This window comes from Stenella coeruleoalba (genome assembly GCF_951394435.1).
Source record: "Stenella coeruleoalba genome assembly, chromosome: 16".
Classification (NCBI taxonomy): domain Eukaryota; kingdom Metazoa; phylum Chordata; class Mammalia; order Artiodactyla; family Delphinidae; genus Stenella; species Stenella coeruleoalba.
Window position 1 is genome coordinate 35,569,475 of NC_137162.1, and position 12,502 is coordinate 35,581,976.

The 12,502-nt window shown below is 41.2% G+C and overlaps 1 protein-coding gene across 5 annotated transcripts in view; it reads left to right on the plus strand.

Moving 5' to 3' along the window:
• Positions 1 to 12,502, plus strand: part of LOC307175299 (uncharacterized protein) — an 84,162-nt gene that overhangs the window by 26,570 nt on the left and 45,090 nt on the right. For 4 of the 5 annotated variants that reach the window (XR_013824295.1, XR_013824296.1, XR_013824297.1 and 1 more), the window contains one exon: positions 7,901 to 8,051. Coding sequence is in view for 2 of the 5 variants with exons in the window: in XM_079900276.1 (XP_079756402.1) it covers positions 7,901 to 8,051 (151 nt within the window). In the remaining 3 variants the exon portion in view is untranslated. Of the gene's footprint in view, positions 1 to 7,900; positions 8,052 to 9,062; positions 10,326 to 12,502 lie in introns of those variants that run through there. The other variant, XM_079900277.1, reaches the window with a different exon arrangement.

The following is a 12,502-nucleotide window of genomic DNA, read 5'->3' on the forward strand; positions in this document are numbered from 1 at the left end:
CTTTATTTTAAAGTCTATTTTGTCTGATATGGGAATTGCTACTCCAGCTTTCTTTTGATTTCCATTTGCATGGAATAGCTTTTTCGATCCCCTCACTTTCTGTCTGTGTGTGTCCCTTGTTCTGAAATGGGTCTCTTGTAGACAGCATATATATATGGGTCTTGTTTTTGTATCCATTCAGCCAGTCTATGTCTTTTGGTTGGAGCATTTAATCCATTTACCTTTAAGGTAGTTATCGGTATGTATGTTCCTATTACTATTTTTTAAATTGGTTTGGATTTGTTATTGTAGGCCTTTTCCATCTCTTGTGTTTCCCACCTAGAGAAATTCCTTTAGCATTTGTTGTAAAGCTGGTTTGGTAATGCTGAATTCTCTTAGCTTTTGCTTGTCTGTAAAGGTTTGGATTTCGCCGTCAAATCTGAATGAGATCCTTGTTGGGTAGAGTAATGTTGGTTGAAGGTTTTTCCCTTTCATCTCTTTAAACATGTCCTGCCACTCCCTTCTGGCTTGCAGAGTTTCTGCTGAAAGATCAGCTGTTCACCTTATGGAGTTTCCCTTGTATGTTATTTGTTGCTTTTCCCTTGCTGCTTTTAATATGTTTTCTTTGAATTTAATTTTTGATAGTTTGATAATATGTGTCTTGTCATTTTTCTCCTTGTATTCATCCTGTTTGGGACTCTGTGCTTCCTGGACTTGATTGACTATTCCCTTTCCCATGTTAGGGAAGTTTTCAACTATAATCTCTTCAAATATTTTCTCAGACCATTCCTTTTCCTCCTCTTCCTCTGGAACCCTTATAATTCGAATGTTGGTGCATTTAATATTGTCCCAGAGGTCTCTGAGACTGTCCTCAATTCTTTTCATTCTTTTTTCTTTATTCTGCTCCTATTACAGTTATTTCCACTATTTTATCTTCCAGGTCACTTATCCATTCTTCTGCGTCAGTTATTCTGCTATTGATTCCTTCTCGAGTATTTTTTTTTTTTTTTTGCTGTTCGCTGGCCTCTCACTGTTGTGGCCTCTCCCGTTGTGGAGCACAGGCTCCGGACGCGCAGGCTCAGTGGCCATGGCTCACGGGCCCAGCTGCTCCGCGGCATGTGGGATCTTCCCAGACTGGGGCACGAACCCGTATCCCCTGCATCGGCAGGCAGACTCTCAACCACTGCGCCACCTGGGAAGCCCCCTTCTAGAGTATTTTTGATTTACTTTATTATGTTGTTCATCATTGTTTGCTCTTTAGTTCTTCTAGGTTCTTGTTAAATGTTTCTTGTATTTTCTCCATTCCATTTCCGAGATTTTGGATCATGTTTACTATCATTACTCTCAATTCTTTTTCACTTAGACTGCCCATTTACTCTTCATTCATTTAGTCTGGTGGGTGTTTACCTTGCTCCTTCTTCTGCTGCATATTTCTCTGTCTTCTCATTTTGTTAATTTTCTGTGTTTGGGGTCTTCTTTTCACAGGCTGAAGGTTCATAGTTCCCTTATTTCTGGTATCTGTCCCCAGTGTGTGAGGTTTGTTCAGTGCCTTGTGCAGGCTTCCTGGTGGAGGGGACTGGTGCCTGTGTTCTGATGGGTGGGGCTGGATCTTGTCCTTCTGGTGGGCAGGGTTGTGTCCGGTGGTGTGTTTTGGAGTGTCTGTGAACTTAGTATGATTTTAGGCAGCCTCTCTGCAAATTGGTTGGTTTGTGTTCCTTTTTAGCTAGTTGTTTGGCCTGGGGCGTCCAGCACTGGAGCTTGCTGGCCGTTAGGTGGAGCTGGGTCTTAATGTTGAGATGAAGAGCTCTGGGAGAGCTCTCACGAATTGATATTATGTGGGGATGGGAGGTTTCTGGTGGTCCAATGTCCTGGACTCGGCCCTCCCACCTCAGAGGGTCAGGCCTGACACCTAGCTGGAGCACCAAGGCCCTACTAGCCACATGGCTCAGAAGAAAAGGAAGAAAGAAAAAAAAAAATGAACACACAAAACCCTAGGACAAATGGTAAAAGCAAACCTAAACAGACAAAATTACACAAAGAAGCATACAGATACAAACTCACGAAAAGAGAAAAAGGAAAAACAATAAATAAAAAATAAATTAAAAATACAAAAAAAGAAAATAAAAGGAAGAGAGCAACCAAACCAATAAACAAATCCACCAATTATAATAAGCATTAAAAACTAAACTAAGATAAACATAAAACCAGAAACAAATTAGATGCAGAAAGCAAACCCCAAGTCTACAGTTGCTCCCAAAGTCCACCACCTCAATTTTGGGAACATTCATTGTCTATTCAGGTATTCTGCAGATGCAGGGTTTATCAAGTTGATTGTGGGGATTTCATCTGCTGCTTCTGAGGCTGCTGGGAGAAATTTCCCTTTCTCTTCTTTGTTATCACAGCTCCTGGGGTTCAGCTTTGGTTTTGGCCCCACCTCTACATGTAGGCCACCATCAGGAGTCTATTCCCTGCCCAGACAGGAGGAGGTTAAAGCAGCTGCTGATTAGGGCTCTCTTGCTCACTCAGGCTGGAAGAGGGAGGGGTATGGTAGTATAGTTGGAATGCAGGGTGAGCCTGCAGCAGCAGAGGCTGGCCTGACATTGCAACAGCCTGAGGCGCACTGTGTTTTCTTCTGGGGAAGTTGTCCCTGGATCTCGGGACCCTGGCAGTGGCATGCTGCACAGGTCCCAGGGGGGTGTGGGTAGTGACCTGTGCTCGCACATAGGATTCTTGGTGGCAGTGGCAGCAGCATTAGTGGTTCATGCCCATCTCTGGGATCTGAGCTGATAGCTGCGGCTCACGGCCATCTCTGGAGCTCGCTTAGGCAGTGCTCTGCCTTCTGTGGGCATGTGGGGAAGGAATCCCTTTTCCTCATGCACCTGGAAACAATGGTCTCTTGCCTCTTTGGCTGGTCCAGACTTTTTCCTGGACTCCCTCCTGGCTGTGGTGCACTAGCCCCTTCAGGGTGTCTTCACACAGCCAACCCTGGTCTTCTCCCTGGTATCCGACCTCCGAAGCCTGAGCCTCAGCTCCCAGCCCCCGCCCGCCCTGGCGGGTGAGCAGACAAGCCTCTCAGGCTGGTGAGTGTTGGTCAGCACCGATCCTCTCTACAGGAATCTGTCTGCCTTGCCCTCTGCACCCCTGTTGCTGCGCTCTCCTCTGTGGCTCTGAAGCTTCCCCCCCGCCGCCCATCCCCTGTCTCCGCCTGCGAAGGGGCTTCCTAGTGTGTGGAAACTTTTCCTCCTTCACAACTCCCTCCCAGAGGTGCAGGTCCCGTCCCTATTCTTTTGTCTCTGTTTTTTCTTTTGCCCTACCCAGGTACGTGGGGAGTTTCTTGCATTTTGGGAAGTCTGAGGTCTTCTGCCAGCATTCAGTAGGTGTTCTGTAGGAGTTGTTCCACATGTAGATGTATTTTTGATGTATTTGTGGGGAGGAGGGTGATCTCTGCGTCTTACTCCTCCGCCATCTTGAAGGTCTCTCCCGCTTTCCTTCTTATTTAAAATTAATTGTCTTAGAGTCAAAGACTCTTCTCAGTGAATAGACAGCATGAGCTGACTTACTGTGCAGTGTCAGGGCATTCCTCAGCTGTTCACCTCTATTAACCAATCGCATTCCCTCAGTGATCTGTGGTTTGCTCCCGTCTCTCCTTCAAGGCTCAGCTCAAACCTCCCCTTAAAAAGCAAGGCCTTCCTAGGCTGTTCTTAATAAAACAATGATCCCTGACTGCCCCTTCTTAGCACTCCCTATTCTCCTTCCGTCCTTGCGTTTTCTTATCGCCAACCACTCTATTTGTTGGTTTGATGGTGTCAGCTGGCTCCACTAGAAATTGAACTCCCTAAGGATAGGGATTTTTGTGTGCTTTGTGTCCTTAGCACTGAGACTCTCTGATGCATAGTAGTTGCTCAATGAATGTTTGTTGAATGAAATGTACAAGCAAATGAAATACTTAAAGTACTGCTATTTAGTACTTTAGTACTTTTACTTAATAGCAAAAAATAAAAAATAAACACATAAACAAAAGCTGAGCATATGCTATCTCCTGCTTCTAGCACTCCTGGATTCCATCTTCTAGGACAGAAGAAAAGAAAGTAAGGCACTTACCAGTGTGGGACCAGAGTCTGTGTTAGACAAATAGGTTACGGACAAAAAAAGACAGGGAACACTATACTGTCTCTTGTAACTAGGAAACAGAGGGTTGGGTCTGGGGATGCAAAACAGCTTAAGGACTGTGGCTCTCTCTCACTCTTCAGCTCTTTTCTGAGCTTCTACGGTATGTCTTGGCCTCCTCCTTCTAGTGCCATCACAGCGCAGAGGACATGGCTGCTGGGAGCTCTGGGATTGTATCATTACAGCTCTCAATCAAGGGGGGAAAAGGAGTATTTTTTTCACTGTCTGCATGTAAAACTCTAGAAAATAACTCCAACTGGTCTAATTTGGCCCAACTTCTCCAACTAGGATCTAAGCTCCAAGAAAGCAGGAACTTTTTCATTTTTTGCTCACTGCTGAATTCCAAGATCTTAGAATAGCTCATGGCACAAAATAGGCACTCAATAAATAATTACTGAAGGGGTGAATGAATCACTATGACCAGGAGCAGGACACTGATTGGCAACTGTGCTCTAAGCAGAGAGGATGGGGCAGGTGTTGTTCCCCCCGTGCCCCACCAAAAATATTAACTCAGGGAAGGAAGGGATACTGGGCAGCTAAAATATTAGGTGCCTGTCTTAGAGTATAAAGTCTTTTTTTTTCAGTCAGAAGTGATTTTCCATTAATCTTAGAGTCCCTTCCTGGGAGAGAACAGTCTTTGGTTGAAGGGATTAAGCATTAAGGTTGAAATGAACTGTGGGCTTCTTCCAGTTATAAGCATGATGGGACAAAATGCCATTGTTTCTAGGTGCATAATTTTTACAGAAACAAAAGGATTAAAATGTAAAGCGACTGAAGGATGAACACATAGGCAAACAGATGAAGTTAGTTAACAATATTCACACTTGATTTTTAAAAATTTAAATGTAGGAAGGAATAGATGCAGTACATTTTCATAGATTGAAAGAATGAAAAGTCCTTCATGAGCAACTCCACAGCATTTACTAAAAATTTCTAAAATTGTTCGTATTTTTTGACCAGCAAAACTAGGAATTTTTCTAATTTTTCTAGATTTTCAGAAATCTCTTCTAAGGAAATAATAAGAGATGTACAAAAAATGTATGTAAGGTCACAATTACATTTACTTATAATAGAAAAAGAACCTCACAACTGTTAAAAAGTGGGAATTAAATAATCTATGGTGTATTTATATATAGAATAAGATAAAAATCATGTTTTAGGACACTAATAACACAGGAAATTGCTCACAGTATACTGTTAATTGAAAAATGCATGATTTTAGATCCTGGTGTAGAATATGATTCCATTTTTATAAAAAAGAAAACCATCATGTTAACAGTGTGGTTCTCTTGACAGAGAATATTAAAGTATTACTGGTGGATTTGATTTTATTTTCTTCTTTGTGCTTTTTTGTGAATTTTGAATATTTACAGTAAACATGTATTTGTTTTGTAACAACATTAAACATAAAAATATTTGTTCTTCAATCTTCTTTGTATATAAAGCTTAAATAGCTAACCAATCTTACGAAGTACTCCTAGTTATATTCAACATCCTGACATTTATAGAGAGACATTTTAAAATGCATGTATCCTGTGGACCTTTTATTTATTTTTGGTTGGAGGAATTTGATCCTGCAGCATTTGTTTTTGCAATAACTGCCCATTTCTCCACTTTTTAAATGATCTGCACTGAAATTTCCTGCAAGAAAAAGATGTGTAGAAGTTACTGCAGTAAATATATCTGGATGTGAAACTTTAAATGTAACAAAACTGTTGATTTGCTTTTGCTTATAAAATCAACCACCAAATGGGATGCTAGCAAGTACTGTGAACAGCTCAACAACGGGATCTATGGATAGAATTAGAACAATGTGGGAGGAAAGTGAAAGGTGATTTCAAGAGGACTGGTTAATTAAAGGAGCAGCAGAATGGCGCCATGCAGGTGGGAAATCAGGAACATTTCTTATTTTCATGCCTAAACAGAAACAGAGCAAATCCACTGGATTACTCAGGAAAACGTTTTCCTAAATCTGTCTTCAGTGCACCAGAGTGATTCCACAGGTCAAAATGTTGTACAGTTTAATTCAACCCAGAAAAAAGGCTTAGTTTCGCTACTGATTCGTTTTTTATGTTTAGTCCTTAAAGATACCCCAACTTTTATTTTAATTAGTGTGTTTTATTGATGGTAATGGTTTCGTGTTTGTATAACAAACCGTTGACAGAAAACAATATGTTGTTTACCTGGCAGAAGAATAAAGCAGGCAGAAAAAATTGTGGAGGACTAGTCATTCAAGAATGGATGTAGACTTAAATTAGTGAAAATTGCAGCAAAAATCTTCATTAAGATTTTAATCACCTTGGGCTTCCCTGGGGGCGCAGTGGTTGAGAGTCCGCCTGCCGATGCAGGGGACACGGGTTCGTGCCCCAGTCTGGGAGGATCCCACATGCCGTGGAGCGGCTGGGCCCGTGAGCCGTGGTCGCTGAGCCTGCGCGTCTGGAGCCTGTGCTCCGCAACGGGAGAGGCCACAACAGTGAGAGGCCCGCGTACCGCAAAAAAAAAGATTTTAATCACCTTAATTTTGCAAGGACTTACCATAGTTTCAGCAAGAAAGCTTGAACTCAAAAGAAGATAGATTACTCAAAATAGGTTTCCAAAAAAGAAAAAAAAAGGTTTCTTGTAGGGAACTTAAGGAAACAACAATATGGGAGGACTATTTTGCTCAGAATAGTTGAAAAGTTGGAAATCTCTGTATGTTTAGTAATAGAGCAGTGGTTATATGGTACATTATGATATAGTCACTGTGATATAAGTATTAAAATGATGGTTAATAACACTCTGAGGGAGCATATAAATATTTACACCCTAATGTTAGTTAAAAATCAGAACATTAAATTATATATATAGATAGATATCCATGTATATTTATAAATAGCATATAAGGAAACATTCTAGTACATACTAGAAAAATCAATGGAAGGAAACATTCTAGTACGTACTCCATTTCATTATTTTTTTCTTATCCATGCTAATAATATCAATTAGGATAGTGGTGTCTTATTTTTCATTTTCCAAAGTTTCCATATTGTGATTATATGAAAAATAACTTAAAAAATTTTACTCATATTCATCTCTAAAATTAAAAAAAAATTGCTCTGAGTCAACTCCTCTAATTATCCTTCTAAGATTAAGCTGACCTTATGTTAATTTTCTTATTTTGTAAAACATAACAAAAAGTATCAAGTTTATTATATTTTTAACATTGGCGTGGAATATTATTGTTTCCCAAGGATTCTAAATTTATTTTAAGACACAGACATTTTTTTTCTACTTAGGATTAGATGAGGTAATACATTTGGAAATTATTTAAAAAATAAAAACACTATAAAAAATGAAAGCTACTCTTACCATCATCTCTGTTATTCATGGTATAAGATTGTGAATACAGTAGACACATGCTCAATAAGTGCTTATTTGATGGATGAGTGAACTCATGAAGGCTAATGGCAACTGAGCCAAAAGACGGTTTTTCCTGGGTGCTTAAGAACTGGGTAACGTTAAGTGATAATTGCATTACAGAGTTGTCTGTAAGGGGGACACAAGGATCTTCCCAAATCCAAATTTATATCTGGTTTAACCTGAGTTGAAGGGAATGTCAAAGGAAGCTTGTATTGAACGAGTCCTTTAAAGGCTGTCTAAGGGCAGCGTGGAGGGTGGGAGGTTAGATCTGTTCACCTACATAGAGGAGGGTAGGACGGAAAGAAGGATAGTGTGGGCTCATAGGAACTGCAATTCTTTAATTATTTTTATTTAGCAGTACTTGGAAGAGCCAAGTCTGTCTCCACAGGCAGTATCCATGAGAAGATGCCGGAGCTGTCCATCATGACAACTTCTCCCTGCTCACCAGCAAAGGCTGCAGCCAAGATTGATGTCCAAGCCCCCCGTCTGTTAAGAGTGGAGTTGAGGTAACCACCTGGATAAGATGGATTTTAAATTTTGGTTATCTATTTAGGATAAAGAATCTACCTACCTGGATAGGATTTACTGGACTATTTGAAAACTGAGTCTGTCAGGTGAGGCCTAGACAGAAACTGGCCTATTTGAAAAACTTAGTTTAATGAGGAAAAGGATACCTCACATTAAGGAACAAAACGTATTTACAAGAGGTTACGTTTGTTACAGAAACGACCCTCCTTCAACAGGTGTGAGGTCACATTTCTCCTTAGTGACCAAATTTGACTGCCTGTAGAAATTCCACTGGTTTCCAGGTTTCCCTATGTTGGTATTTCTGGGGCTTCTGGGAAACGCTCACATTACAGACATCGGTCATGGTTCTTGTTGCCACCTCTGCCCTCTGTCAGTTCATTTCCTGCCAACTCGCCCCCAGCCTGCTGCTTCCCAGCCCTCTTCGTCCTGCAGCTGGATGGCCCTTGACTGTTTTCCCCAGGTGGGCACAGCCACTTCCCTTAACCCCCCATAACTGCCTGTTAGATGGTCTGAGGCTTTATGAAGACTTCGGGGTTTCAGAAGGGAATAACAGCAAAGAGAATGCAAAAAGGATTCCAGGTGTGGCAGGGTTCAAAGCCCCTCCGTGAGGTCATCTACAAGGTGTACCTTTTTCCCCAACTCCCCTTTCAGTGGAGTCCCCAGCCTGCTGCCTAACCGTCCATAGTGCAGTGCCCTTGAGCACGTTCTTACCTAGAGTCTAGCCCCCCTGCCATAAAGACCTCCAAACATTCATGTTCCCTACCTCTCCTTCCAAGATGACTAGAGATATTCATTCCCTGTAGAGAAAACTCCACAGGAAGAAGGTTTTCTCTGAAGGCTCTAGAATAAACCAGAAGTCTGAAGTTTGAGCATATTCGTGTTCCTAATTCAGTTTTTCATGACACCAACTGTGCAATGAAGAACCCAGGCCCAGCATGGACAGCACCAGTCCTGGCCTGTTCCTTTTTACCTTCTCTCTTGCACTGTAGGTGAAGAGAGCATCAGGACTCCACTCAGGCTCGTCTGTGATGCTGGCTCTTCCATCCCATCTTTGCAACTCCTGGACACAAATGCTAACAGAGACACACTTTACTCTGCCACATGCACTCGTGTATATGAATACAGCATTATAAATCACACTTAGGGAAGAAATGTTTCTCTACTGGCTATATAAACTATAGAAACATAGATCTGTTCAAAGATCTGCCCAATTTACATTTCTAGACAGACCCCAGATTGCTTCTGGGTTTACATTTAGGTCTTCCCCAGAACCAATGGGTGGGCATTGCACAACCAAAGGACCCACTCAAGTGGGTTTTCACAGAACTAAAGAACAGTCATCAAAAGCTCAAGCCACTACCCTTGAAGAGGGAGTCTGCCTGCAACTCTTCCAGCTTGAAAATAAAATATACTAAAGAAGAATTATGAGGAAAAACTAATCCTACCAAGTATTAAAATGCATAATAAAGTTAGAGTAATTAAGTCGGTTTATAATCAAGGTGTAAATAAAAAATCAGTGAAACAGACTACAGATTCTAGAAATAGACCTGCATATGTTTTCAGACTAGACATGCTGGGTAGTATTTGAAATCACTAAGGCAAAATTACATCATATAATAAATTATTTTTGGACAACTGGAAATTTGGAAACAATCCTTATGTCATGTCTTATACCAAAATAAATTCCAAATTATTAAAACATTTATACTTAAAGAATTAAGTAATGAAAGCGCTAGAAGAAAATACCAGTACTTAAAAAAATAATTTTGGAGTGGGGAAGCTCCTGGGGTGTGACATAAAACCCAGAAGTTATGAAGCACAAAGTTGACAAATTGGGTTACGTTTAAAAATGTGTAAAACTTTAGTATTTTAATAATACTTGTAAACAAAGTAAAAAAATTCAAAGATCAAAGTGGGAAAAAATGTGGATGCAAATGATAAAGATATTGTCATTTCCTATATATGTACATCATCTTACAAATCCAGAAGAGTAACTGAACAGTCCAAAAGAAAATGAGTCAAGGATATGAATAAGCAGTTCGTGGAGGAAATGTGTTTCTGTAAAACTAAGGCATTATAAATGCACACTGAAGGTTTATTGTGAGTAGGGATATTCCCAATTTTATTCATAATTAAAGAAATGGAGATTAAAACAATAAAATCCCATTTTCAGTTAGTGGTGAAAACTGGGCATGGGCCAAGCTGTGGAAAAGCAAACACTTTACCTGTAACTATTGTTGAGATCAATCTGACTTCATCTATCAGAATTTACAAGGCACATACTTTTTAAGCCTAGGATTCCACTTCGAAGATCCGCGTGCACAGCTACACAAATATATGTGTACAAACAATTTAACTGCAGCATGGCTGGTAACAACAAACAACAGAAAGTCACCTAACAGTCTCTTAGGAGAGGATTCATTAAATTACAGTCTGCCCAAGCAATGTTCAGTTCTTAAGAAGAACAAATTAGATCTGAGCATACCGATATGGAAAAATGTCCAAATACATTAAGTTTAAAAAGCAAGCAATGGAACAGTGTGCTCTGTGTGATCCCCATTTGAATATTTAAAAAATTATTATCTACAGAATCAGTTGCATATGTATAAATCATTTCTTAAAGGATATAAGGATATAAGGAGAGGAATTTTACCTTTCATCGTATACCATTCTGCATTATTGAAGATTTTACTCTGAATATGTAATGTTTTTACAATATGTAGCGAATCTAATCTTTGGGACCAGTCTTGGCCAGGGCAGCCCATTATGTAGAGGAGCTCTAGGTTGACAAAGCTGGATGGGGTACAAAGCACATGGGATCACTCCAGAAAGAATGACTTCTTACCGCCTGCCACTCTAAGGAATACAGTGTCACCAAGAACGTTTGGTTAGCACTGAGGTGAAATGGGACAGTCTGTAAGTCACACAATTCCCATCTTTCCTCTTCTCTCAGCTGTGGCGCGGTGAAGAGGGTGGTCCCTGGCACAGGTCTTCCTCTCTGGGTTCTCTGGGGAGCCAGCTCTGCCCTAGGTTTGTGCTACCTTGTCATCGTACCCCGGGTCTCCCCATCCTCTTGAAAAACAAAAACAAAAAGATGGTACAAGAGAGTAGCCGTTGTAATTGAGAAGACTCCTTAGCTTCCTCTGCTAGGCTACGGCATTAAGATTCTGGAAAGGTAAGAAGCCTTCCATGTCTAATTACTATAAATGTTCTTATGGTTTAGAAAACATTAGCTTAATGACAACAGCTTGAGAATTGCTCAGGGAGTGTTAGGAAAAATGAGAAATTTTCGACACAGCCCGCATTTATTATCACTAGGGGAAGGAAGGACTTACAGAAGGAACTCTGGAATTTGACAGCTCTTGAATGTTTTTTGTCTTTCTTCTTTCTCCTTCTCTGGGAGGCCAGACATAACCCTTTCAGCTGAGTTTTCATAACTGCCTGAGGACGTGGCTGTTGAATATTTTTTTCAGCTTGCTTTCTTTTTCTTCTACACCCAAAGCAGCGTTTAGGCCCCAGTCAATGGTGTGCAAATGATAGGATTCCCATGACAGGATGAGAGGCTAAGGACCTGGAAAATGTCATTAATGATAAGTCACTGCCCTCAGGGACAAGCTGGAAGGGAGCCCAGTTCAACTTGGCAAGAGAGGAGGGTAGCCTGAGCCCCACTGGGCAGAGCGAGCAGCTGCCTCTGGCCAGCACATTTCCTCAGTCCAGAGGTATGTCCTCGAGAAGTCAGTCTTCAGAGCTATGGTAACGATTCGAGGTGCACAGCTCCCACTGGGTGGGAAGATGCTAGGGTGTGCAAGCCAGATGCCGTGCGTGTGTTAGGGGGTGTATATGTGGGCTGCGGACGGGAAAAACTGGGACCAGTTGTATTATTTCTCCTCTGGACTTCCCAAGCAGGCTCCCTGTTCAGGTGGCTTGTCTGGGAAGGGCTAAATCCTCAGTCCCTCTCAATGCGATGCAGTGATGTACCTACATGGTCACCTGCAGAGCGTGTGTGGGGTGTGTGTGTGTGTGTGTGTGTGAGAGAGAGAGGGAGAGGGAGAGACAGACACATGGTAAAAGAAAACGATAGAGCTAGAGATACTCTGAGAAAAAGAGGCTTGAGCTTCATGTGAACTAGTTCAGACAAAGGAATTTTTGCCATATGTTTGTCAGGTAAGAGCTTCCATTTTATGCAAACTCTCTGTTAATTAAGGTATAAGCTAACTTCTGATAAAACGGTTGTCTGTATTTGTTTCTGAACTCAAAGGGTATTCTCCTAACCATCTCATTGGTATGGCATGATTGGTGACAGTGGAGTGTCAGAGCGAAGGAATTGAGAGCTTCTGCTTCTCACTTCAGCCTGAGTCCTCTCCTCCCTAGAAGGTTCTCTGGGAAGGGGCAACCATATGGAACATGCAGAAAGTAAGCTGAGAAAAAA